Source organism: Macaca fascicularis, chromosome 2 (assembly GCF_037993035.2).
Source record: "Macaca fascicularis isolate 582-1 chromosome 2, T2T-MFA8v1.1".
Classification (NCBI taxonomy): domain Eukaryota; kingdom Metazoa; phylum Chordata; class Mammalia; order Primates; family Cercopithecidae; genus Macaca; species Macaca fascicularis.
This window is the reverse complement of record NC_088376.1, coordinates 11,689,944-11,714,782: the sequence shown is the minus strand read 5'-3', so window position 1 is coordinate 11,714,782 and position 24,839 is coordinate 11,689,944. Positions and strand designations below refer to the sequence as shown.

The window sequence follows — 24,839 nt, the reverse complement described above, 5'->3', positions numbered from 1 at the left end:
TCTCTGACAAACATCATTCTCAGAAAATGTCTGGCATCACCTCAAATATGGCTTTCGAACATTACAGAGGAATGAATGAGGAGCAGTACCAATAGACTGAGGGCCAGGCCCACTTTGCCATTTTGGTATTCTTCATCTTTGTCCCAATTCCTGGCACGATAAGAATTTTCAAATGAATAAATAATTTTCGTATTAAAATAGTATTTAGAACCAAATATCTTCAATAATACAGAAAATTGAGTCAGCTTTCCCAGTAATGATTCTTTAAGTTGGCCTTCTGAAATATGATAAAATGTTTCCAGATATTCTCGATATTTTGCACCATGGGTAGGGTTGTATTTTAAAGTTAAATGACTACATATATTGTTTTTTTGTTGCTGTGAAGGGACCTGAGATGGGGCTAATTGAAAACATCTGGAGCTTAAAGACTCGTGCAGTTTACGCAGCAAGGATATTATTGCTCTGAATTTCAATAAATCAACATTTCACTATATATCGGTAAAGCTCAAAGCCCTTAAAAAATGACCAATGTAGACGGAATCAACACCGATGTAGTCCCAAAGCGGCACAGAGCTGTATCTGCCAAAGCGTCCATTTAAATTCGTGCGTTCCACGGAAAATTACTGCTCCTTAGCTTCTATCCATTTGCAAAAGTTTATGATTTTTTTCAGGCATTCCTCACACCTGTTAGGTTAAAATCATTAACACTCTTTTAAAAAGAAAGCGAGAGACCGGAAACGATATGAGAATAGAATTGGCTACTCCAGAGACATCTGCAAATGACACTCCATTTTTTTTTCTCGCTGCAAAATGTACCGGTAAACCAAACTTTCCGGGACTCGCTGGGTGGCCGACATTTTCCCTAGCAGGAATTTTACGTTTCCAAGATCTGAATGGATGTTAATGGTCGGGCTAAATGCCAGGCAGGTCTTCACTGTCAAATTAAACAGCGGTGGGAGCAAGTGGAATAACCGAGTTCCCCTCCCGCACCTGAGCGCCGGCAGCGAGCCGCGAGTCGGGACCCCTCGCACGCGGGAAGACCCAGACGCCCAGCGGGCAGCGTCTCCGGCTTCCGCCTCCGGCTCCGGCTCCGGCTCCACTCCCCCGGCCCGCCTCTGCGTCAGGGACGCGGAAACCCCGTAGGAGCAGGGCGGGCGGGGAAAGTGGTGTTTGACTAACGCCGCAGCGATATTCTTCCGCCGCGAGGTAAAGAATCCCAACCCAACCCCGGGCCCTAGGATTTCCAGCGACCCTATAATATCGAGAAATTACCACATTTGGATTTTCCAACCGTCTTGCTTAGGATTTTATCCGACGTAACGACCCCAGGATCACAATTTTGTGGCTGACCGAAGCACGGCGAGAAAATTCCTCCGCAAGAAACGGGTTCCGGCCACGAGCCTATAAAAAACGGGTGGCGGGGCTCTGCTGTCTTTTCAGTCGGGCGCTGAGTGGTTTTTCGGATCATGTCTGGTGGCTCCGCGGATTATAACAGGTATGGCGCGCTGTTGGCGGTCGCGGTCTGTAGTGAAGGTCGTAGGGCGCCAGGAGAGATTATAGTGGATGGCATGGAGGCAAAAACTCCAACTTAGTGCACGTTTCCTTAGGGTACAGCACCCCTGTGCCCTTCCAGAAGCTTCCATGATGGGTAGGGCCCGGATTGTGGGGAGACAGGACGATGGTGCGAAAGCAGCGGCTAAAGGGCGTTTCTCCTCCCTAAGACATTAGGAATTTTGGCTGCTTCCCCTCCCAGTGTAGAGCACGGGAAACATGCAGTAAACAGCCGTGGCGCAGTCCGCGTTCGGTACAGTGTAACCAGGACCCGAAGCTTTATTTTTGGTCAACCACAGGAGTTGGGGGTCCTTGGCTTCAGTTGGGGAAGGGTTGGAGGCAGCGGTCTCCACTCGGCCACGGCGCGGAGGCGATGGGACCGGACCGGCACGGGTGCCGGCGAACCGTTGGCATCGCTCTCGCCAGGCCGCTCCGCCCGCGTCAATCACCCGGCTTGCGCATTGTTGGGGGCGGAGCTCGTCGCCCCGAGCTCTCGCGAGACGCTCCGCCGCCGAAACGGGATCCCCATGCGCTGGGGCCTGGGGGGCTGCCTTTCCGGACGTCCGCGGCCCCCAACCTTTAGGGAAGGCGCGCAGTGTGATATTCGTCCTGCAGCTGCTGCTTTAACTTGTGCAGGGGAGGCTAATGTGCTGAGACGGGTTGCAAAGGGCTATCCCTTTAAGATGCAGTTAAGGTGGCTTGGAAGGGATGTCTGACTGCAGTATTCTTGTCAGCAGAGAACATGGCGGCCCAGAGGGAATGGACCCCGATGGTGTCATCGAGGTAAGAAACGGTTGTGGATGTTGAAGCTTTGAAAAGGTGAATGTGTTCATCTCATTCATGCGTGCATTATTTTTTCTAACTTACAGAGCAACTGGAATGAGATTGTTGATAACTTTGATGATATGAATTTAAAGGAGTCTCTTCTTCGTGGCATCTATGCTTACGGTTTTGAGAAGCCTTCCGCTATTCAGCAGAGAGCTATTATTCCCTGTATTAAAGGTAAAAGAAACTGGAATTTTTAGGAAATGACTTTATTCTACATAGTCATGGACCGTAAAAGGGAAAGTAACCTCTGGGGGACTAGCACCTGTTTGTATTCCTTAAAGTGAAATGATGGCAATCATCTTTCGGGACTGACCTGAAATGAAGAGAATACTCATTGCTGATCACTTATTATTTGGGCATAATTCATGTTCCAAATGGAATACATGGTGTAAAGTAGAAGTGACAATTTGATGTGGGATCGGTAAATATGTATCCTACTTTTTTTAGGGTATGATGTGATTGCTCAAGCTCAGTCAGGTACTGGCAAGACAGCCACATTTGCTATTTCCATCCTGCAACAGTTGGAGATTGAGTTCAAGGAGACCCAAGCACTAGTATTGGCCCCCACCAGAGAACTGGCTCAACAGGTATTGATAGTGTAGTTCAAAAAAACTGCTTGCGTGTTGCATAGGTTTCAGGTTTCACAACTGTGAAGAATTTAAAACTTAGTATAAATTGGTCCTACCAGATCCTTCCTTTTAATTGTCCATGCATGCAGGGAGTTTTTGTTGAAAGCTTTAAAAGAACTGGGTATGCAGGTATGGTTTGTAGGGTTGTATACTAATAGATTGAGAATCCGAAACACTCTCTTGGATGTACTAGATCTGTCCCCATTTTTTAAGTTTGAATGCAGTTGTGCAACATGAAAACTGCAGTGACATGTTACCATTTGACTGTCTCCGTAGTTTGTGATGCATCTGTTGCATGCTATGTTTTCAAAGCTCACTGCTATATTGGCTTTGAAGTAAACCTTCCTAATAAAGCTGGAGGCTTTATTGAGGTCAAGATTATATAAAGCACAATACCCTCTGGGGGAAAAAAATTATTTGCCCTAGCTGTAATTACAGAACATATATTTCACTATGTACTCCCTACACACAGTGAAGAATAATGTAGGAAATGTTATTCTTGAATTGTCTAGCTGATGCGTGGGGCAGCAGCATCCCAAGTTTGACAAGGCAGAAGAAAGACATTAAGGGAGTTTTACCTTGAAGCAGTTAGGTCAGTCTGCGTTTTAAGCTTGGAAGTAGTTTCGTGCTGTGCATGCATAAAAGCTGTTGGCAGACCAGTTTAAATTTGCCATTATGCTTTAAAAAGTAGTCATTGATCCTGGAGTTCTTCAGGATAATAATTAAGGCTTGGTTTTTAGATCCAAAAGGTAATTCTGGCACTTGGAGACTATATGGGAGCAACTTGTCATGCCTGCATTGGTGGAACAAATGTTCGAAATGAAATGCAAAAACTGCAGGCCGAAGCACCACATATTGTTGTTGGTACACCTGGGAGAGTTTTTGATATGTTAAACAGAAGATATCTTTGTAAGTATTGTCTTTAAAAGAGTTTTTTTTTTTTTTTTTACTGTTACAGTTGAAAAGTCATCATATTACTGAGTAGATCTAGAAGTGACAGTATGACTTTGTTTCTAACAGCTCCAAAATGGATCAAAATGTTTGTTTTGGATGAAGCAGATGAAATGTTGAGCCGTGGGTTTAAGGATCAAATCTATGAGATTTTCCAAAAACTAAACACAAGTATTCAGGTAAGCATTACTTCACTCCCCTCTTAAAGGTACAGATGGGGTTTAATGCAGGTACTGTTACAATACAACTGACGTGTTTTATTGTCGTTCCCCCTGCTTAAAGCACTTGATGCATAACTATCTCTGTCTAACTCCATTCTGTAGTGAGACAGAGACGCTTGGCTTCAAACATTTTCTCTTGGGTATTACTGTGTAAGTTGTTCTACAACATAATTTTCTCTTTTCAAGGTTGTGTTGCTTTCTGCCACAATGCCAACTGATGTGTTGGAAGTGACCAAAAAATTCATGAGAGATCCAATTCGAATTCTGGTGAAAAAGGAAGAATTGACCCTTGAAGGAATCAAACAGTTTTATATTAATGTTGAGAGAGAGGTAACTGATTGTTAGACATTATTTTACCTTCTTGTATAAGCACTGTGCTAAAATTGCAGACACTAGGACTATGTCTTGGTTTTTGCAATAATGCTAGCAGAGTACACACAAGAAGAAAAGTAACAGCACTAGATTGTAAAGACTGGGATGGACCTCTTTCTTAATGTCCAATGTCCTTTGTCTTAAGATTTGGTGCAATATCTCATTAGACCCCTACGTTTTGAGACTGGCTAAGAGGGGCCAATTTTGGTATTTTGGGTAGAGACAGGGTTTCACTATCTGGAAACTGGTTGGAACTCCTGGGCTCAAGTGTTGGGATCCCGAAGTGCTGGGATTATGGGCATAAGCACTGTGCCTGGCCCAGAATGTATTTTTAACTGAAGAAAGTTGGAAAAGCTAAATGACTGTTAACTTTCTCTTCTAAACATTATAGGAATGGAAGTTGGATACACTTTGTGACTTGTACGAGACACTGACCATTACGCAAGCTGTTATTTTTCTCAATACAAGGCGCAAGGTGGACTGGCTGACTGAGAAAATGCATGCCAGAGACTTCACAGTTTCTGCTCTGGTAAGAGGTGTTCTAAAATGTCTGGATTTCCACTAAAGCAGGATTCAGACTACAATATAGCTGCTAAGTGCTGTGTTGTCGTTCCCCCTGCTCAAAATAAAGTTGTTTCTTAACTATACCTGTCTGCTATATTCCTGTAGCAGCCAGGGACGCTTGGTCTCATACATGTTGATTAAAATTACTGACCTGACTGGTGATTCTTGAATTAAGGTTTATTAATTTGCAGCATGGTGACATGGACCAGAAGGAGAGAGATGTTATCATGAGGGAATTCCGGTCAGGGTCAAGTCGTGTTCTGATCACTACTGACTTGTTGGTAAGTCTCTTAATGCTTTTTAAAAATCTACCAAAAGTTAGCTTTTTGGGGGGAAGGTTTTTAAGTAACCTTTGCCAGCTTGGGCTATTTGGAAGAGTAAAAGGACCACACTCCACAGTGGGCTATACCACTTAGTATAGTTCGCTACTATTTTGTGGCCTACATGACAGGTACCATGTTTTTTGAATTAGAATTTTTAACATATGCCATTGTGTTTCAGGCTCGCGGGATTGATGTGCAACAAGTGTCTTTGGTTATAAATTATGATCTACCTACCAATCGTGAAAACTATATTCACAGGTGAGAAGCCAGCATCTTGGATGTATTGAAAAAAAATTCATACATTTTTCTACTGTGATTTGTATGAAAGGTAACATCAAATCAAGGAATAGATTCAGTCAAGTCAGTAGTGTTCAGTAAGATGATGTAATTAAATTTGTACTAGGGGAAGGCTGACGAGAACAAAGTGGGAAAACTTGTAAACATTGCTCAGATTGTGGGCATAGGTTTTTTTTTCCCCCGCAATTGTTGGTCTTAGCTTATGCTTGAGCTTTTAGTGATGTTCTTGTGTCCATGTGCTTTTTCTTGATTTTTTCCATAGTTGGGATTTTCTTGGTGTCGCCTGGTAGCAATTTGAGTGAACCCTGGTTTAGTTATAGTGGCTTTATCCCTAAATAAATTGAATCGTACTTTGTTATGTGATGTAAAAAAAGACTTTTTAAAAAATACAGGAGTCGATAGCAGCAGTTGATGACGAGATGGCACTCAGAAACGGCGTTGACGTAATTTAGGACGTGGAATCATAAGCGAAACAGCACACTGTTTGAATAAAGAGCGAGTCGGTATTTATATTTGTTTTTCTTTTGTCATGATTATTTATTTTAAGTTGCTCCAGCTGAGGCATCTTTCGTATTAGTATTTCTGTTAGGGAACTTTTCTTACTAGGTGGTTTGTATTGTCTGGTTTCTAACATGAAGGTAGCTGTTTGGCGGTTAAACACGTTTTGAGTAATTTGAGTTACAACGTGTGAAACTGAGCAAAAAAGCAGTGATAAGTTTGGGTTACCATACCAAATAACTTGTTTTCCCACTGGAAAAAAGTAAGTTTTAGAAAATAGTTAACCTTTGCAGCATTTGTTTACAGTTTACAGTTCCAGAAGTGCGTCGAAATGGATTACATAACTGCTCTTTTATTCCTGGTGTTTACATCTGTCCCAGGCTGACACCTGCTCTTGGCTGGCCCACTTTGGTATGGGCTTTAATTTCACTACCCCAAACACAATACTGTCATCTGCTTTATAATAATGCTCAAGATGCCTGATAAAAATCTCATTTTGCAGCCAGACAAGCCTTGAATCCTTTTGGCACTAACTGCAAAGGAAGATTTTTTTCTCTAGATATGCATTAGCAGCTAGTGCTCCAGTTAGAAGCACGAACTATAACCTTGATAAGTAAACAGCAGCTGATGGTTAACAAGTGGATCGTCATGTTCAGTAGTTCATAAATTATGTGAGAAGTAACATTCTGATTGTTTTTTTCTTACACAGAATTGGCAGAGGGGGTCGATTTGGGAGGAAAGGTGTGGCTATAAACTTTGTTACTGAAGAAGACAAGAGGATTCTTCGTGACATTGAGACTTTCTACAATACTACAGTGGAGGAGATGCCCATGAATGTGGCTGACCTTATTTAATTCCTGGGATGAGAGTTTTGGATGCAGTGCTCGCTGTTGCTGAATAGGCGATCACAACGTGCATTGTGCTTCTTTCTTTGGGAATATTTGAATCTTGTCTCAATGCTCATAACGGATCAGAAATACAGATTTTGATAGCAAAGCGACATTAGTCGTGAGCTCTTGTGAGGAAAGTCATTGGCTTTATCCTCTTTAGAGTTAGACTGTTGGGGTGGGTATAAAAGATGGGGTCTGTAAAATCTTTCTTTCTTAGAAATTTATTTCCTAGTTCTGTAGAAATGGTTGTATTAGATGTTCTCTATCATTTAATAATATACTTGTGGACTAAAAGATATAAGTGCTGTATAAAATCAGCCAATTATGTTAAACTAGCATATCTGCCTTTATTGTGTTTGTCATTAGCCTGAGTAGAAAGGCCTTTAAAATTTTTTTAGAAAGCATTTGAATGCATTTTGTTTGGTATTGTATTTATTCAATAAAGTATTTAATTAGTGCTAAGTGTGAACTGGACCCTGTTGCTAAGCCCCAGCAAGCAATCATCCTAGGTAGGGTTTAATCCCCAGTAAAATTGCCATATTGCACATGTCTTAATGAAGTTTGAATGTTAAATAAATTGTATATTCACTTTAAAGGTGCTTTTGGTCATTTTTATTACAACCCCCTTATTTACAAAACCCCACATCAAAATATATTCACTTTTTAACAATTCTGAGATAATTGCTGCATCACAGTTGCACAAAGGCTGATGAGTTGCAAATGTTCATCAGCACCATCTGCTAGGCATTTGTCAACTTCCTACAAGAAAAATTTAAGAAATTAGCATCCTTCAGGTAGTTAAATGTTTAATTGACATGTGCAAAGTACCTACTTACGGCAAGTTTTTCTGTAATAATGGACTTCTGTTTATCAGATAAATTATTCTCTACAACCACATCATGGAGTTGACTGACGAACTGAGTTGCTGCATGACCCTCATCTATTAAGTCCTATTAAAAAAAAAACTTTTGGTATGATCATTTAATATTCCTTTCCCCAAAGTTAGTAAGCTGACTTTACCTTGACCACAGCTTCTAGTTTGTCAAAAGAGCCACTCTGACAGGCAGCAAATACTCCATCAATTTTCTCAGCTGGTATTACCTAGGTAATTGAACGTTCAGTATTAAAGATGTTTCTAGGTGAGACTAACACATACAGTCCCCCCAGTCCTTTCTGTTCCACAGCTAAGTTCCATACTTAGCTAATGTTGTGATAACCCTGTAAAGTTGGGAAGGCTTTGGGAGAACAGCCAGAGTAACTCCAGTCACCACTGAAGTAACCAAGGTGCTAACAGTTGTGCTTTTAAAGCCCAAGTTTGGACACACATGGGTTATAGCTTGTTCTGGTCAGTGGATGAAGACTAGTGGCCAAGATCAGCCAAAGAGACTGATTTCTTTAAAGGGGAAGTGCCTTTTCTCTAAAAATCCATGTAAATATGCCACTAATGAGATTGGTTTAAAAAGTCCACAATATCCAGAAAATTTAAGATGATTAGTGGTACCAGTCTTGTCATATGGAAGGCCTACGTTTTTAAGTAGTAGTGGTTCTGAGGTGAGTTTTGACATGGGAGTATCCAAAGACAGGTGGGGTACTCCATTCTCTTTAATGATTACTGCAAGTTGGATATGCCTTTTGTTTATATACAACTGGCAAAATAGTTTTCATGTATAAGAACATCTGCTAAAATTGATGTAACTGCCAAAGGCATCTCTTAAAAAAATCTAAAAACTGAAGGCTGGGCACTGTGGCTCCCACCTGTAATCCCAGCACTTTGGAAGGCTAAGGGGGGCAGATCACCTGAGGTCAGGAATTCAAGACCAGCCTGGCCAACCAACATCGTGAAACCCCATCTCTATTAAAAATACAAAAATTAGCTGGGCATGGTGGCAGGTGCCTGTAATCCCAGCTACTTGGGAGGGTGAGGTGGGAGGCAGAGGTTGCAGTGAGCTAGTATTGCGTCACTGCACTCCAGCCTGGGCGACAGATCAAGACTCTGTCTCAAAAAAAAAAAAGAAAATCTAAGGACTGAAAGTGTCCTTTTCTTTCCTGAAATGTCTATTACATGCCTGACAAACTGAAAAGTAAGTGTCATCTCCTCACCTGAAACACTCTGATACTCCCAGGTTATTCCCTTATACTTCCTAGTGCAGTACTTGGCACTTACTAAACATTCAGTATTTGTTGGATGAAAATTTCCTAAAAGCCACAAAAAAGCCAACTAAAAAGAAATTTGGAATATCCAGTACTCTTACCCCAGCAATGTCTGTGATCACTCTCTCTGTGATCTCCTTTCCACCTGTTAATCGAGTAGCGCTTTGAAGAAATGTAATGGCTTTTCTTAAGTCTCCTTCTGACACTTTAACAAGATAAGCTATTCCCTGAAGACAAAAAAGTTGTTTTTAACCTATCATGGCCAATTAAGGATTTATAACTTTAATTTTAAAGTGTTTAATAAAAGTGAAAAGCCCTATGTTTTAGTCTAGAGTTAATGAGAACACCCATGTGTGTTTTGGAATAAAATCTGATCAGTCTAGAGGCCGGGTACGATGGAAGGATAGAGATGTCTTGCTTCTGAAATAAATCTGCAGAGATGAAAAAATGTTCCATATTTATCCCATTTTGTTACTCACATAGAGCAAATTCAAATTATGCTTAAATTCTGTTATAATTAATAAGGGCCTTATGTTTCTATCAATTTTAGGGAAGTACTGAAGTATGAGCTAGAAGACTAAAATCTTGTCAGCATGCAGAGATTTATATTGCAGAATTTGCATTATATGTATGAAATCCACCTCAGTTTTGGGTCTTTGATATATTAAAAGTAATTAACTCAAAAAGTAATAGAAAAGCTAAACCTTGTAATTCCTACACATTTCAATTGTTGCCCCTTTAGCTTAAGTTTGTCTGAAGAACTGGCATCAGGATTGAGGCAACACATATTTAAATCCTTCAGGGTCTCTTTAGATGCATTCATTGAAGGAATTAGTAACTCTAATAATTGTAATAATTAGTAATTACCTCATCACTAATTTTGACATTTTCCTTCTCGGCAATGTCTAGTAATCGCTGCTGTTGAATTTTATCTGACAGAGGCTTGAAGCGGAATTTTGAACATCTAGAGGTCAGAGGTTCAATTATTCTGTGGAAGATGAGAAAAACCAAGTTGGTGTCTAAAGAAAGAATTTCCCCAAAAGAACTCATTTTTATCAAGAACAAATCAAGATTTGATGGAGGAAAAATTAACGTAGCCTTGAAAATTCTAAATTTCCTTCCCCTAATTGGGTTATGAAAATGAGGCTGCCTAGCATCTGTCTTCAGGGCAATATACATACCGACTGACATAGTTACAGATAAGACAGAATCGGGTGGTTTTAGACTCCTTCTCCATGGTACGTCTTAAAGCTGCCTGAGCAGCTGAGGTCATAGAATCTGCTTCATCCAGAATCACAATCTTAAAAGGTGGACACGGCTTCCCACTGATTCAGAGAAACACGTAAGAGTTGAACATTAATAGGTCTATTGGTTTCAACAGCTTTGTTGAAATATACATACAATTCACCCATTTAAAATGTACAATTCAGTGTTTCTCTGTATATTCACGAAGTTGTGCAACCACTACCACAATCTAATTTTAGAACATTTTTATCACTAAAAGAAACTTTGTACCTATTAGGAGTCACTCTTCTTCCCCCAGTCTTTCCCAGCTCTAGGCAATCACTAGTCTACTTTCGTCTCTATAAATTTGCCTATTCTGGACATTGTATGAATGGAACCATATAATATGCAGTCTTCTGTGGCTGACTTCTTTCACTTAACATATTTTAAAGATTCATCCATGTTGTAGCATGTGTTTGCTTCATTCCTTTGTATTGTCAAATACTATGGCAGATTCATCCATGTTGTAGCATGTGTTTGCTTCATTCCTTTGTATTGTCAAATACTATGGCAAACGGATATGCCACATTTATTCATCCATTAATCAGTTGGACATTTGGGTTGTCTCCACGTTTTGGCTATTAGGACTAACGCTGCTATGAACATTTGTGTACGTTTTTGAGCAGATATGTTTTCCAAGAGGCTGCACCATTTTATTTTACATTCCAAACAGCAATGTATGAGGTTTACCATTCCTCCACATCCTTGTCAATGCTTGTTATTTTCTGTATTTTTTTTATCATAGCCATCCTAGTGGGAGTTACCTGGTACTTCAGTGTGGTTTTGATTTTCATTTCCCAAATAGATAATGATGTTGATGAGCATCTTCTCATGTGCTTATTAGGCATGCATATATTCTTTGGAGAAATGTCTATGCAGATCCTTTGCCCATTTTTTAATTGGGTTATTTGTTTTTATTACTGAGTTTTTAAAGTTCTTCATATGTTCTAGACATAAGTACTTTTTAGATATATGATTTGTATTTTCTCCCATTTTGTGGGTTATTACCTTCTGCACATTGATTTTTGGTAATCTGCCATTAAAATTTTTCTCCCACCAAAAGTGGCATTAACATAATTATATGAAAATTATACCAAGAAAACAGATTTCAAGTATTAATGGTAGAAGGGATCTCAGAGTCTTTTAGTCCACCTCCCAGTCTTCATTTCACATAAAAATAAATTAGGTGCTATAGAGGTTGTGACTGACTGCACCATCAATTCAAGGTGGATATCAAAAATTAGTCATTCACTTTCATAAATTTTGAAATGTGCTCATGTAAATTTTACATATATGTTTAGGTACCACCAATGTAATTCTGGACCTTTGCCACCTAAGGAGCATAAATAGTTGATTAAATCAGTTTACCTCAGGCAGGATAGTCTTCTAACATGAAAAGGGAGTTGACAATTTGGCAAAAATACACTTGATCTTAGCCAAAAGGCTGAGGAGCGATGGCAGAAACACATATTTAAGATAATACATGCTATGGAGGAGGCAGGGCAAATTTACTTACTCTGAACGACTTCCCGACACAGTTAACTGAGCAAAATTTTTCACTTTCTCTCGAACTACTTGTATTCCACGTTCATCAGATGCATTTAACTCAAGAACTCTTAATCGGAAAAGTTCAGGTCTATCTCAAAATGAAACAAATATGAAACATAGAGCACAAGGAGGCTTAAATCACATTTTAACATTTGCACACTTTGCAGATGTTTAAAATCCACTTAGTAAACAATATGGATAGAAGGCACACAATCACTTTTGTATTCTCTCTCGGTAGAGTGCTGCAGTTACCATTTTGGCTTTTTTCCATGCATTTAAAAAAATGTAGACATTATTACATAAAATATACAATTTCTTTTCTTTTTATTTTTTTGGAGACAAGGTCTTGCTCTGTCACCCAGGCTGGAGAACAATGGCATGATGATGGCTCACTGCAGCCTTGCACTCCTGGGCTCAAGTGATCCTCCCACCTTAGCCTCCCAACTAGCTGGGACTATAGGCACATGCCATCACACCTGGCTAATTTTGTTTACTTTTTATAGAGGCAGGGACTCATTATGTTGCCATGCTGGTCTCAAGTGATCCTTCGACTTTGGCCTCCCAAAATGTTGGGATTACAGGTGTGAGGCACCACACCTGGCCCCACATATAAAATTCTAAATCGATTTTCCACTTCGCATTTATAATAAGTATCTCGGCATATTATCAAAACCACTGTAAATAACATTTTAACAGTCGTATGATATTCCATCTTATGACTGTACCATCATTTACTTAACATTCTTCTATTGTTAGAATCTAGACAGTTTTAAATGTTGTAATTTTAAACAATGTTAGAATATAGCACATTTTAAATTATTTCCAGACGAGTGTAGTGGCTCATGCCTGTAATCCCAGCACTTTGGGAGGCCGAAACAGGTGGATCATGAGGTCAGGAGTTCGAGACCAGTCTGACCAACCTGGTGAAACCCTGTCTCTACTAAAAATACAAAAATTAGCTGGGCGTGGTGACAGGCGCCTGCAGTCCCAGCTACTCAGGAGGCTGAGGCAAGAGAATCACTTGAACCCGGGATGCAGAGATTGCAGTGAGTCAAGATCGCACCACTGCACTCCAGCCTGGGCGACAGAGCAAGACACCATCTCAAAAATAAGTAAATAAACAAACAAACAAACAAATAAATAAATAAATTCCAAAGGGTAGTTTGCTATAAGGAAACTTACTAGATTAAGGAAAATTAATAGATTAAAACATGAGCAGGTTTTTAAAGTGAGTTTTAATAAAAATTACTAAAAGTAATATATGCTTACTATAGAGAAATCTGATAAATCAAAAGAAAAAAAAAGGGCACACTGTCAAAGCACTGTTTTGAAACTTCCCTCTAGTCTTTTAAACACACACACACACACACACACACACACATTTTTAAATAAAAAACAAGAGTTGTGATTTAGTTTCATCTCTATTTTTCCTAATCAGCATGGTATCCTAAGCATGCTTATGGACATAAACATTTACATGCATCTATTTTCTATTTTAAAATCACAATATTAAATATGAAATTCACTGTTAAAGTAAGTTCTTTAAAGACAAACATTATTTTACAAAGAATATAGAAAAAGTTGTATAATCTGGACTGACCTACTCTAAGTAATAATAAACAACTGTTAAGGCTGATTCAGATTGGTTCTATCTGACTGAGTTGAGGAATAATCAAAAAAGTTCTTTTATAATTTTACTGAGCATCAAAAGTTGCTGTCAAATAAAATATTAGGCACACAGCAGCTTCTCCGTTTGTCTTTTACATTTTGACATAACTAATAATCCTTACACATTTGGTGATTTCAGTGGCATCCTTTTTTTTTTTTTTGAGACCGAGTCTCACTCTGTCACCCAGGCTGGAGTGCAGTGGCGTGATCTCGGCTCACTGCAACCTCCACCTCCCAGGTTCAAGCAATTCTCCTGCCTCAGCCTCCCGAGTAGCTGGGACTACAGGCGCATGCCACCATGCCTGGCAAATTTTTGTATTTTTAGTAGAGATGGGGTTTCACCATGTTGGCCAGGCTGGATTGGAACTCCTCACCCTAGGTGATTCACCCGCCTTGGCCTCCCAAAGTGCTGGGATTACAGATGTGAGCCACCGCGCCTGGCCTATTTTCATATGTAGGATTTCAGATATTTTTATCAGTTGTATGTCTAATATTAATTCTGGAAAAACTCAAGACAGCCTTTGTTATGTTGGTGCATGTTTCATGTATATCAGACCCAGCCCACTACACATCTTTCAACTCTAGGTAAAGGGCTCCTCTAGAATGGCTGGTTAAGCCAAGATGGTCAATCTAGGAAGAGGAACCTAAGAAGGTGACTCACAGGAAGATTTTCTGGTGTACCTGGAATCATACTACATCAAATACCACTTATGCTCAGGAGACCTGAGGCAAGGAGCTGGCCTGGCCACTCCAGAGTCACAGCCTGGGAAGTCTAGAGCAGGACTCAAGAATGGATGGTACAAATAGTACCATCAGAAACAGCAGATTCTATCATACAGCCACACAGATGTGAACACAATCATTAAGAGGGTTATAAAACTATCAGCACAATTGAACATTAAGTTGGACCCTCTGGACTCCAAAATTATAATGGAAAATTTAAAGAAAGTGATGGAAAAAATCATAGGCTCCCAGTGTTGTAGTACATTCAAACACGTGAACAAGATTCAGAATGAAGGTTACAAAAGATGCAGGCAAGCTGATTTCTTCAGGGGAGTGAGGGAGGAACAAAATGGGCTCATGGGATTTAAAAAAATCAGAAATAGAAAGAAAACTGTCCTACAGAAAATGAAATGCAAATTTTTAGAGGAAAAAAAAGCAGTATCAGAGAATTTTGGTGTCAAATCTTTTAAAAAAGAAAAACAGACTGATTTCAACGTACCCAAAGAGTTCTCTAGCTGCTGCCAAAATAGTGGATGTTTTTCCAGTTCCAGGCGGTCCATAAAACAAGAGATTAGGAAGCTGTAGAAATTAAATTTGTTTTTAATAAATGGTTTTCTGGCACAAATAGATGAAAAGGAAGATTGAAAAAACTGTCTGTGGAACAGTGCAACAACTTCTCTAATAGGGCACGTAACTTCTAAGTATAAAGATTTCTTAATATAACTGACATCATAGTGTTGACAGATCTAAATACTGCTTTTTCATATACTACCACTTTTTTCCCCAAGTGTCTTTTTAATCTCTTAAGCTGAACCAATATTTATGTTTGCTCTATAGCTAATCCACTTAGGTGAAATTTTCAAAGCTGGAATGAGAAACCTTTTATTTCTAAAGGCAATCTCAGTTTCCTATCACACCTCTATGCTCAAGATTAGGTAAGACTTTATATTACACAAAAGATCAGCTGCTTCAAAGGGGAAGCAGATCAAAAGAGTAATGGGATTTGGCCAAAACTGAGGAAAAAGGACTAAAAAAGACATAATCAGGGCTTTGAATGAGCAGAAGTACCAAGAACAGAAATAGTAACAAAAAATACAAAACTAGACATACATTAAGTGCTAGGCACTGTCCCACATCATGATTATGTACTCTGTAAGGATGCTTGCATGTATCAGGGACAATTCATTAGAAGAGGAAAGGATAAGATTAAATAACTAGCTACCTTCTTTTATACCTTATATCTAGATAGTTTGGCTCCTATCAAGCAGTTGACTGATCTGAGGTGAAAATTAATAAGTCAACTAAATTCTAATGAGCTCTGCTATGAAACTGTACATTCTTCAGTATGTCCTTTCACATAAGGAAATCACTGTACACAGGAAACTAGGCATTAGAGTTTGTTTCCACTCTTGCCTAACCCTCCCTCTTCCCGCCCATTCATTCTTCACCTAAATCAGATACCACTCTGCTTGCTACTTAAAACTATTCCACTTAGAAAAACAAAAACAAACAAAAAAACCCTCAGCTTTTTACCATGGCCTAAAGGACTTCCATGATCTGCCTACCAGCCCCTTCACCTTCCAGGCTCCAGCTTACAATGGCCTCTAACAGCCTGGCACTTTCTGGCCCTAACATATGTTGTTCCCATGACCTGGAGTCTGATCCTCTTCTTTCTGCCTGGCCAACTCCTAATGCATTACAAATCAGAAACCATTCAGTCTAAAGTAGGTCTCTCCTATTATCTCATTAGTATTTGTTGCATTTTGCATTGGTTTATTGCTATTTAACTGTGGGGCTTAATTGTAAAATGCCTGCCTACTTCATTAAAAGACCAAGAAACTTATTTGTTCTATTCTCATCTGTATCCTAGCATCTACTACAGTAGTCAATGTTGGCCAAATGAATGAATAAACCAATACATAGACAAATATGTTAACTAGAAGACTATTACTGTTACATTCATAACATATAGCTTATAGTACAAACTATGAGATTCATAACCTAAAAACCTCCTAGGCTTCTTAGTAATTAAGGTCTACAACTATTATTTTGATCTGTGCGTCCCTTAACAATGTAGTAATTCATCCAGGTTAACTATCAGATACAATAATTTCAATTCTTTGAAACAGAGTAAACTTATTAAACCTTACATTATACACTAGTCTAATATATATAGTACATTCAAGAACTGTATGTGGAATACCAGTTCTTAAAAGAAAATCAATTTCTGAAAAAACTATCTTCTTATAATTCTTTCAAACCTTTCTTTTTCTTTTTTTTTTTTTTTTGAGACGAGTCTTGCTCTGTTGCCCAGGCTGGAGTGCAGTGGCACCATCTCGGCTCACTGCAAGCTCCGCCTCCCAGGTTCATGCCATTCTCCTACCTCAGCCTCCCAAGTAGCTGGGACTACAGTAAAACCTTTCAAAGTAAATTGAATGAATTGTTTTCCTTTACTCTTTTGAATTAAAAAAACTATTTCACCTCTTTACAAAAGTTAGTCTGAAAAGATGCACAAAATATTAAACTGAAGTTCTTACTTCAGCCTCATAAATTACATGGCATAAAGTCAAGAACTAGATCTTAGGTTGGGCATGATGGCTCACACCTGTAATCCCAGCATTTTAGGAGGCCAAAGTGAGCAGGTCACTTGACATGGCTAAACACTGTCTCTATTAAAAACACAAAAATGAGCTGTGTGTGGTAGTGCATGCCTGTAGTCCCAGCTACTCGGGAGGCTGAGGTGGGAGGATCACTTGAGCCTGGGAGGCAGAGGGTGCAGTGAGTTGATACCACACCACTGCACTCCAGCCTGGGTGACAGATCAAGACTCTGTCTCAATTGAAAAAAAAAAAAAAAGAACTGGATCTTAATCTCACTACATTTGCTGAAGATACTAGTAATTAAATTAGGTATTATCCTGCAATCTGTGTAATTACTACGCAACTGCAATTAAAATGGTATATACTGTTACCAAGATATACAAGCAGAATATATCAAAAAATAAAATGGCATACTATGATAGAATTAAAAGGTGTTAAGAGTATTTGTGTTACTTATTTTTTTATTATTTATTTATTTATTTTTGAGACCAGAGTCTCACTCTGTCACCCAGGCTGGAATACAGTGGCACGATCTTGGCTCATTGCAACCTCTGCCTCCCAGTTTCAAGTGATTCTCCCGCTTTAGCATCCTGAGTAGCTGGGACTACAGGTGTGTGCCACCACGCCTGCCTGCTTTTTCTAATTTTTGGTAGAGATGGGGTTTCACCATGTTGGCCAGGCTGGTCTCAAACTCCTGACCTCAAGTGATCTTCCCATCTCAGCCTCCCAAAGCGCTGGGATTACAGGCGTAAGCCACTGTGCCTGGCCAAAAAGGTATGAGTATACGAATCAAATCAAAACACATACTGGTAAAGAAAAAGATTCTAAATAGTTTTATAAATTTAACTTCTTTCAAAATGTGTCCTGTAGTAATATAATTTCAGCAAGAGAATGATGGCAGCAAAACCCAAAAGAACCTCTAATTAAAAGCAGCCAGATTGAGAGGAAGGAAACAAATCTTGAAAGTAAAGCAAAAACTACATCCCACTTCACCACTTTACTGAGCTGTTGAAGCACTTTGGGCATTCATCGTAACACAACTTTAAGTTGCTAATTCTCCACATGGGTTTATCTTATCTCAGAATAATTTACAGTGCAAACCATTCATGGATATTTTATCCTCCATATCACAGCAGAAGAGAGTGCTATAAGCAGAATTCAAAGCTCTGTTTTTTGGTTTTTTTTTTTTTTGTATTATAGGTCAATCCAAATCCTAAAGTTAGTAAGCAATTATACTTTAGAGGAATCTCTGGCTCTTCTTTATAGCACATATTACTACCTAGAATTATTTATTGGTTTACTTGTTTATTCCCTCTTACCAATAAAAACCCATGAAAAAGGGGCATAGTTCGTCTTGTTCTATGTTTTATGTCTTGTTCTACGTCTACGTTTCATAGCCTGTCTTAATTACTATGACTTTTACTTGAATACTATGTAACACTGCTATGTAAGATTAAATAGGAGATGCTCAATAAATATTTGAACTAATTATCATTGTAGTAATTATCATAAGTACTAAGTATCATAGTTATCAAGGACCTACTGTACATAGAGCATGATATTTAATGAAGGCTAGAAGTTACAAAGGAAGAAAGAGGGTGAATAAATTAAGTCTTAAATATCCCAATAACATTAAACACCATTTGCAACTCACGTCGGCTCCTTCTAAAGACTTTTTCAGCACTGCAACCACTTCTTCCTGGAAAGCAACTTCATCCACACATTTTGGGCGACTTGCAGGGTGGGGAGGAGGAAAGAGGTTATTTAGTATATTATAGTAACCACAGAAAACTCTCAAGTGTTTTTTCTACTAAAATACTAATGACAATTCTCAAACATCAGCAATGAAATGAGAAACTTTTTCATAATTGGAAATAGGTGGAAACCCCATTTGTTGTTACCATAAGCAAACACACCCTGAAAGAGTGAAATAATGTTTTACTTCCTATCTGCATTACTTGACTCTGTTATACCCACAAAAATTAAGCAAAAGGATTTTATTTTATACACTACAAACACTAATTAGAAATTAAAGTGGGGGATCGAGACCATCCTGGCTAACACGGTGAAACCCCATCTTTTTTTTTTTTTTTTTGAGACGGAGTCTCGCTCTGTCGCCCAGGCTGGAGTGCAGTGGCCGGATCTCAGCTCACTGCAAGTTCCGCCTCCCGGGTTCATGCCATTCTCCAGCCTCAGCCTCCCGAGTAGCTGGGACTACAGGCGCCCGCCACCTCGCCCAGCTAGTTTTTTGCATTTTTTAGTAGAGATGCGGTTTCACCATGTTAGCCAGGATGGTCTCGATCTCCTGACCTCGTGATCCACCCATCTCGGCCTCCCAAAGTGCTGGGATTACAGGCTTGAGCCACCGCGCCCGGCCTGAAACCCCATCTTAATGAAAATATAAAAAATTAGCTAGGCCAGGCCGGGCACGGCGGCTCACGCCTGTAATCCCAGCACTTTGGGAGGCCGAGGCGGGTGGATCACGAGGTCAGGAGATAGAGACCATCCTGGCTAACATGGTGAAACTTTGTCTCTACTAAAAAATACAAAAAATTAGCTGGGCGTGGTGGCGGGTGCCTGTTGTCCCAGCTACTTGGGAGGCTGAGGCAGGAGAATGTGTGAACCCAGGAACCAGAGCTTGCAGTGAGCTGAGATTGCGCCACTACACTCCAGCCTGGGCGACACAGCAAGACTCTGTCTCGAAAAAAAAAAAAAAAAAAATTAGCTGGGCATGGTGGCAGGCGCCTGTAGCTCCAGCTACTCAGGAGGCTGAGGCAGGAGAACAATGTGAACCCAGGAGGCAGAGCTTGCAGTGAGCCGAGATTGCGCCACTGCACTCCAGCCTGGGCGACAGAGAGAGACTCCATCTCAAAAAAAAAAAAAAAAAAAGAAAGAAACTAAAGTGGGGCTGAGTGTGGTGGCTCACACCTGTAATACCAACACTTAGGGAGGCTAAAGCAGGTGGATCACCTGAGGTCAGGAGTTCGAGATCAGACTGACCAACATGGAGAAACCCTGTCTCTACTAAAAATACAAAATTAGCTGGGCATGGTGGCGCATGCCTGTAATCCCAGTTACTCGGGAGGCTGACGCAGGAGAATCGCTTGAATCCCAGACGCAGAGGTTGCAGTGAGCCGAGATCGTATCACTGCACTCCAACCTGGGCAACAAGAGCGAAACTTCATCTCAAAAAAAAAAAAAAAAAAATTAAAGTGAACAACTGCTTAGAAAGCATTAATATTGGTTGGATGCGTAGCTCACACCTGTAATCCCAGCACTTTGGGAGGCCAAGGCAGGCAGATCACCTGAGGTCAGGAGTGAAGACCAGCCTGGCCAACATGGTAAAACCTCATCTCTACTAAAAATACAAAAATTAGCTCAGTGTGGTGGCGCATGTCTGTAATCCCAGCTACTCGGGAGGCTGAGGCAGGAGAATCACTTGAACCTGGGAGGCAGAGGTTGCAGTGAGCTGAGGTAACGCTGCTGCACTCCAGCCTGGGCGACAAAGCGAGAATCAGTCTCAAGAAAAAAAACAAACAAACAAAAACACAAAAAACATAGGAAGGCCTTACTCGGCCTATAGATAATCTGTAAACATTGGTAATTACTGAGGCTACATTCAACCAATAGTTACAATTACTTGTGGTAGTATCACTTAGATGACTGATATTATTTATTTGAAACAGAGTCTTGCTCTGTCACCCAGGCTGGAATGCAGTGGCGTGACCTCAGCTCACTGCAATTTCTGCCTCCCAGGTTCAAGTGATTCTCGTGCCTCAGCCTCCTAGGTAGCTGGGATTACAGGTGCCTGCCAACACACCTGGCTAATTTTTTTTTTTTTTTTTTAGTAGAGAGGGGCTTTCACCATGTTGGCCAGGCTGGTCTGGAACTCCTGGCCTCAAGTGATCCTCCCACCTTGGCCTCCCAAATTGCTGGGATTACAGGATTACAGGCGTAAGCCACCGTGCTAGGTAGTGACTGACAATTTAAATGCCAATTCAAGTGTTGTTTGGACAAAAATGTATGAGCTAACCAAAACTGAATTTCCAGGGCTGGCTGAAACCCCCTCTCTACTAAAAATACAAAAAAATAGCCAGGTGTGGTGGTGGGCACCTGTAATCCCAGCTACTCGGGAGGCTGAGGCAGGATAATCGCCTGAACCCAGGAGGCAGAGGGTGCAGTGAGTCAAGATCATGCCACTGTACTCCAGCCTGGGCAACAGAGTGAGACTCCATCTCAAAAATAGTAATAATAGTAATAATCTCCACCTATTGTAATGAAAATGGGAAACAGATTACATATTTGGATTTAAGTAGAACTCCTGGCTGGGCATAGTGGCTCAAGCCTGTAATCCCAGCACTTTGGGAGGCTGAGGCGGGTGGATCATGAGGTCAGGAGTTTGAGACCAGCCTGGCCAATATGGTGAAAACCTGTCTCCACTAAAAATACAAAAATAGCCGGGTATGGTGGTGGGTGCCTGTAATCCCAGCTACTCAGGAGGCTGAGGCAGGAGAACTGCTTGAACCCGGGAGGCAGAGGTTACATTGAGCCAGAGATTGTGCCATTGCACTCCAGCCTGAGTGACAGAGTGAGACTCCGACTCAAAAAAAAAAGAACTCCTAACCAAGTATTTATAGCCAGTTTACTGAAACTTGTTTTCTTCACTTTTGTATCCCAGTCCCTACAATGGAAGCCTCTGCTTGTAGAGATCTCAGTTTATCTACAAAATAAAGGAATTAAACTAGATTATTCTCAAGTAACTTCAGTTCCAGGGTTCTATGACTTATATAATCAGGTGATTTTTTCAAAGACAACTTCTAAACAGAACACAGTATTCCTCCATAAGTTTAAAAAAAAAAGTGATCAGAACTGGTTAGAGAGAGAATTTATTAATTATTTTAACAAAGACACAAGTGTTCTTACTATTTTTCCACCCAGGGAATGGGTTTGGCTTTCTTGTTCTCTCCACTACTTCCCGCAGTGGCAGCTACTCCTCGATCCTTGGTCGGCAGGGATTTAGTACTGATGGATGTGCCTTTAAGAAATGCCTGCATGGTTACTTCACCCTGGTCAGGTGCAAGACAGAAAAAAAAAAAAAGCTTTTATCAAAACCATTTTCAGAATCAGCACCATAGGAAAGTGGGGTGGGGGGAGAACCATTATGAGAAAGTACAGCCTGAAAACACACTTAGCCTTGTGCAAAGGTGTTACATAATAAAGGACATCACCCCATGACCTAGAACACTCTGAATGCCCTGTACTGAGGGCTACGAGGACAGAAAAGTGGTCAAAGTCCTTAAGGAACTTAGAATCTATTTATAGTGCAGGAGTTATAGAACAAAGATCATATGTCACAAAAATGTTTAATGAGTTCCAAATGCATTGATAAATATGATGTCGCTAATGACCAAACCACATGGGCCTCCATGGCTTCTTTCACAGTCATGGGCCTAGCTTTAGCTCAGACCCTGAAATGGACTCTTCAGCAATTAAAAGTGCTGTGCTTGCACCACAAATGAGAACCTTCACTCCTTTCCTTGTCAGAACTCACTCGAAGACCTTTTTTGGTTGTTGTTTTTTTTGAGACAGGGTCTCACTGTTTTGCCTAGGATGGAGTGCAGTGTCACAATCATGGCTCACTGCAGCCTGGACATCCCAGGCTCCTGTGATCTTCCCATTTCAGCCTCCCCAGTAGCTAGGACAACAGGTGCGCGCCACCATCCCCAGCTAATTTTTTTAATTTTTGGTAGAGACAGGGTTTCACCATGTTGCCCAGGCTAGTCTGGAACTCCTGGGCTCAAGTAATCCTCTTGCCCCGGCCTCCCAAAGTGCTGGGATTACAGGTGTGAGCCATCACGCCTGGCCAGGGACCTATTTTAATGGCAGAGTCAATGCCCACCTACCTTCAGAGACTTTCTGTGGGGAAAGGAAGGTGGGGGACTCTGTTGTTAAAATAGAAACAGCTGTTTTTCTCATAACACACTCACTTGAAGAAATCAAAACAATGCAGAAAAGCATCAGGGATTTTAAAGAGTAATACAAAATCCCACCCAGAAGGTAACTATTTCTAACATGCAGGTAAACATTCTTCCAGGGTGTTTTCAGGGATAAAAAGCATCATTAGCTTGCCTGAAAAATCCCCAGTTAATTCTATTTTTTTTCATTGCTACAAGCCCTGGTGCCGAGAACAGTGCCTGGTACATGGTAGATGCCCCATAATATTTGGTGAATGAATTACCATCCATGACACCCGGTTTCCTTTTCTGTTAAAGGAGCTAAGGCCTATTCCATAGGACAACCGAGTTAAATAAAATAATGTATGCAAATACATAGTTCCTTGCTTGGCATATGGGAATATACTCAATAAAATAAAATAAATTGTTAATATCTATTGGCAGCCAAGGTTTTTATAACGTTATTGGATTAGTCCATCCCTGCCTCGGGCTGTTAAACACGAATACAGCCCAAAGCCGGGGTCTGCAGGATGCTGTCCGGAACCACCATTTCACCAACGGGCGAGGCCAGGGCATGAAAGCGCGGCTAGGTTGGGGCCCCGAAGGACGTGGAAGCCCTCACAGGGGCATCAAGGGCAGGAGTGGGGAAGGCGAAGCGGGCTTGCAATTCCTCCAGCCGGTTACCGGTCAGCCTGGCTTCTCGTGCAGGTCACCGCCGCCGGCTAGTTCCCGAGGTTTCTGGGATACAAAAAGGACAAGATGGTCTCAAAGTCTTAGTTCCGTTCCCTAATCTGAGAATAACGGGCCCAGGAGACTTACGATCACCGCCGTCCCCACAGTCGCCTCAGTTCCCGCCACGGAACGGCAAGCGAAAAGCAGGCCGGGAATACGCCGGTAGGAATACGCGGGCACGTAACGCGTCACTTCCGGTCCTGGGGCGCGCTGCCAGCGGGGAGAGTTTGCACGTATATGGTTTTATTTAAGCAGGTAATGAGCCAGCCGGACTTTCAGGGAGAACTGGACTGGAACAGGCATGACCTAGGAGGTGTCCCTGTCCCGGTGCATTGCTCCCACTTGAGACGTGAGCGCGACCCTCCCCGAAGGTCGCGCGGGCACGGCGCTGGGGCCGCTTACCTGGCAGGCTCAGCAATGGGGGCGGGGCAGCGGCGCGCGGGCCTCTAGAGCCCTGCGGGTCCACCGAAGGTCCCGAGCCCGCTATCTTCGTAGGTGCGGGCCTCCGGAGGTGCAGGTCCCTATCCTTGTCCTGCTTCGTCGCAGAGCAGAACGCGTGTGCTTTAAGGGCAGAGACATCTGAAGATGCCTTGCCTTGCCCTCTTGAGGGCACGTGGCTTTTACTTCTAATAGTGTCTGCCTGTTGTGGAGAGGGAAGACCATGCAGCTGTGGACATCTATTATAATTCCTGAGCCCCACTTAGAAATCTGGAAGTGCAGGCGTTCAATAAAAGTTAAAAGATCGATAATCATGTTTAGCCCCACCAAGGTTCATGCACTGTGGCTTCTAGGCAGGTGTCTGACACCACTGCTTTTCTCTCTTCCAAGTACTTAGTTTAGTCTGAAATGCTTCTTAATCCTATTGAAACCTGACCCTTCTCAAAGGCCGCCTTCTCTACAGGCCTTTACTAATTACTAACCCATAAGGTTGATCCGGGTCTTCTTCAAATGACTGTTTTGTTTGGCACAAACTCAGCATGATATCCATTGTTAACTGCACGTTTTTTTCATTTATCTTGCAACAAATGCTTACGGAATGTCCACGCACTGTGCTA

The 24,839-nt window shown here is 41.1% G+C and overlaps 2 protein-coding genes, 1 long non-coding RNA gene and 5 other non-coding genes across 22 annotated transcripts in view; 6 read left to right on the top strand and 2 right to left on the bottom strand.

Moving 5' to 3' along the window:
- The window catches only part of LOC101925714 (uncharacterized), a 227,871-nt gene extending 226,393 nt beyond the window's left edge, over positions 1 to 1,478 (bottom strand). Inside the window, exon 1 of the long non-coding RNA XR_001488403.4 lies at positions 1,351 to 1,478. This is a non-coding gene — a long non-coding RNA (uncharacterized lncRNA). The remainder of the gene's footprint in view (positions 1 to 1,350) is intronic.
- Positions 1,433 to 7,719, top strand: EIF4A2 (eukaryotic translation initiation factor 4A2). 12 transcript variants are annotated; one of them, XR_012430593.1, is made up of 12 exons: positions 1,433 to 1,495; positions 2,289 to 2,334; positions 2,421 to 2,553; positions 2,827 to 2,966; positions 3,749 to 3,917; positions 4,029 to 4,138; positions 4,367 to 4,510; positions 4,944 to 5,081; positions 5,308 to 5,397; positions 5,618 to 5,697; positions 6,129 to 6,235; positions 6,944 to 7,719. XR_012430593.1 is itself a non-coding variant. In XM_045387156.2 (11 exons), exons 1-11 carry the CDS (start codon positions 1,467 to 1,469, stop codon positions 7,086 to 7,088), a joined length of 1,224 nt encoding a protein of 407 aa, XP_045243091.2. In that variant the 5' UTR covers positions 1,433 to 1,466; the 3' UTR covers positions 7,089 to 7,719. The 12 variants fall into 12 exon arrangements, 4 of the variants coding, with proteins under 4 accessions (XP_045243091.2, XP_045243090.2, XP_073886898.1 ...); XR_012430592.1 differs by having other exon boundaries at positions 6,129 to 6,239; XR_006696257.3 differs by having other exon boundaries at positions 2,286 to 2,334.
- LOC123572121 (small nucleolar RNA SNORD2) lies at positions 2,658 to 2,726 on the top strand. The gene has a single exon (XR_006696454.1). It is a non-coding gene; the product is annotated as a small nucleolar RNA SNORD2 (small nucleolar RNA).
- LOC123572050 (small nucleolar RNA SNORA63) lies at positions 4,184 to 4,310 on the top strand. The gene has a single exon (XR_006696390.1). It is a non-coding gene; the product is annotated as a small nucleolar RNA SNORA63 (small nucleolar RNA).
- On the top strand, positions 4,536 to 4,713 carry LOC123572117 (small nucleolar RNA SNORA81). The gene has a single exon (XR_006696450.2). It is a non-coding gene; the product is annotated as a small nucleolar RNA SNORA81 (small nucleolar RNA).
- LOC123572049 (small nucleolar RNA SNORA63) lies at positions 5,117 to 5,248 on the top strand. The gene has a single exon (XR_006696389.2). It is a non-coding gene; the product is annotated as a small nucleolar RNA SNORA63 (small nucleolar RNA).
- LOC123572064 (small nucleolar RNA SNORA4) lies at positions 5,425 to 5,563 on the top strand. Its single transcript, XR_006696404.1, has one exon. It is a non-coding gene; the product is annotated as a small nucleolar RNA SNORA4 (small nucleolar RNA).
- Positions 7,714 to 23,929, bottom strand: RFC4 (replication factor C subunit 4). 4 transcript variants are annotated; one of them, XM_074030803.1, is made up of 12 exons: positions 23,872 to 23,929; positions 23,337 to 23,790; positions 22,022 to 22,164; positions 18,753 to 18,831; positions 14,998 to 15,077; positions 12,076 to 12,195; positions 10,457 to 10,600; positions 10,143 to 10,263; positions 9,377 to 9,502; positions 8,145 to 8,225; positions 7,961 to 8,074; positions 7,714 to 7,883 (listed from the first exon to the last, which is right to left on the bottom strand). In XM_074030803.1, the coding sequence occupies exons 2-12, from the start codon at positions 23,427 to 23,429 to the stop codon at positions 7,788 to 7,790; spliced, it is 1,197 nt and encodes a 398-aa protein (XP_073886904.1). In that variant the 5' UTR covers positions 23,430 to 23,790; positions 23,872 to 23,929; the 3' UTR covers positions 7,714 to 7,787. The 4 variants fall into 4 exon arrangements, with proteins under 4 accessions (XP_073886904.1, XP_005545525.2, XP_065395796.1 ...); XM_005545468.5 differs by having other exon boundaries at positions 23,737 to 23,790; XM_065539724.2 differs by having other exon boundaries at positions 23,737 to 23,929.
- Positions 23,930 to 24,839: the final 910 nt, after the last annotated feature.

Bases quoted from the DNA above. Each gene is read 5' to 3' on its own strand.
- EIF4A2 (XM_045387155.2), top strand. From the start codon at position 1,467: ATGTCTGGTGGCTCCGCGGATTATAACAG. The intron at 2,554-2,826 runs GTAAAAGAAACT...TACTTTTTTTAG, and splicing joins TATTATTCCCTGTATTAAAG to GGTATGATGTGATTGCTCAA. The intron at 5,398-5,617 runs GTAAGTCTCTTA...ATTGTGTTTCAG, and splicing joins TGATCACTACTGACTTGTTG to GCTCGCGGGATTGATGTGCA.
- RFC4 (XM_074030803.1), bottom strand. From the start codon at position 23,429: ATGTATTTGCATACATTATTTTATTTAACTCGGTTGTCCTATGGAATA. The intron at 22,165-23,336 runs GTAATTCATTCA...GCACCTGACCAG, and splicing joins GAAACCGGGTGTCATGGATG to GGTGAAGTAACCATGCAGGC. The intron at 9,503-10,142 runs GTAATTACTAAT...TTTTGTCTTCAG, and splicing joins ATGTCAAAATTAGTGATGAG to GGAATAGCTTATCTTGTTAA.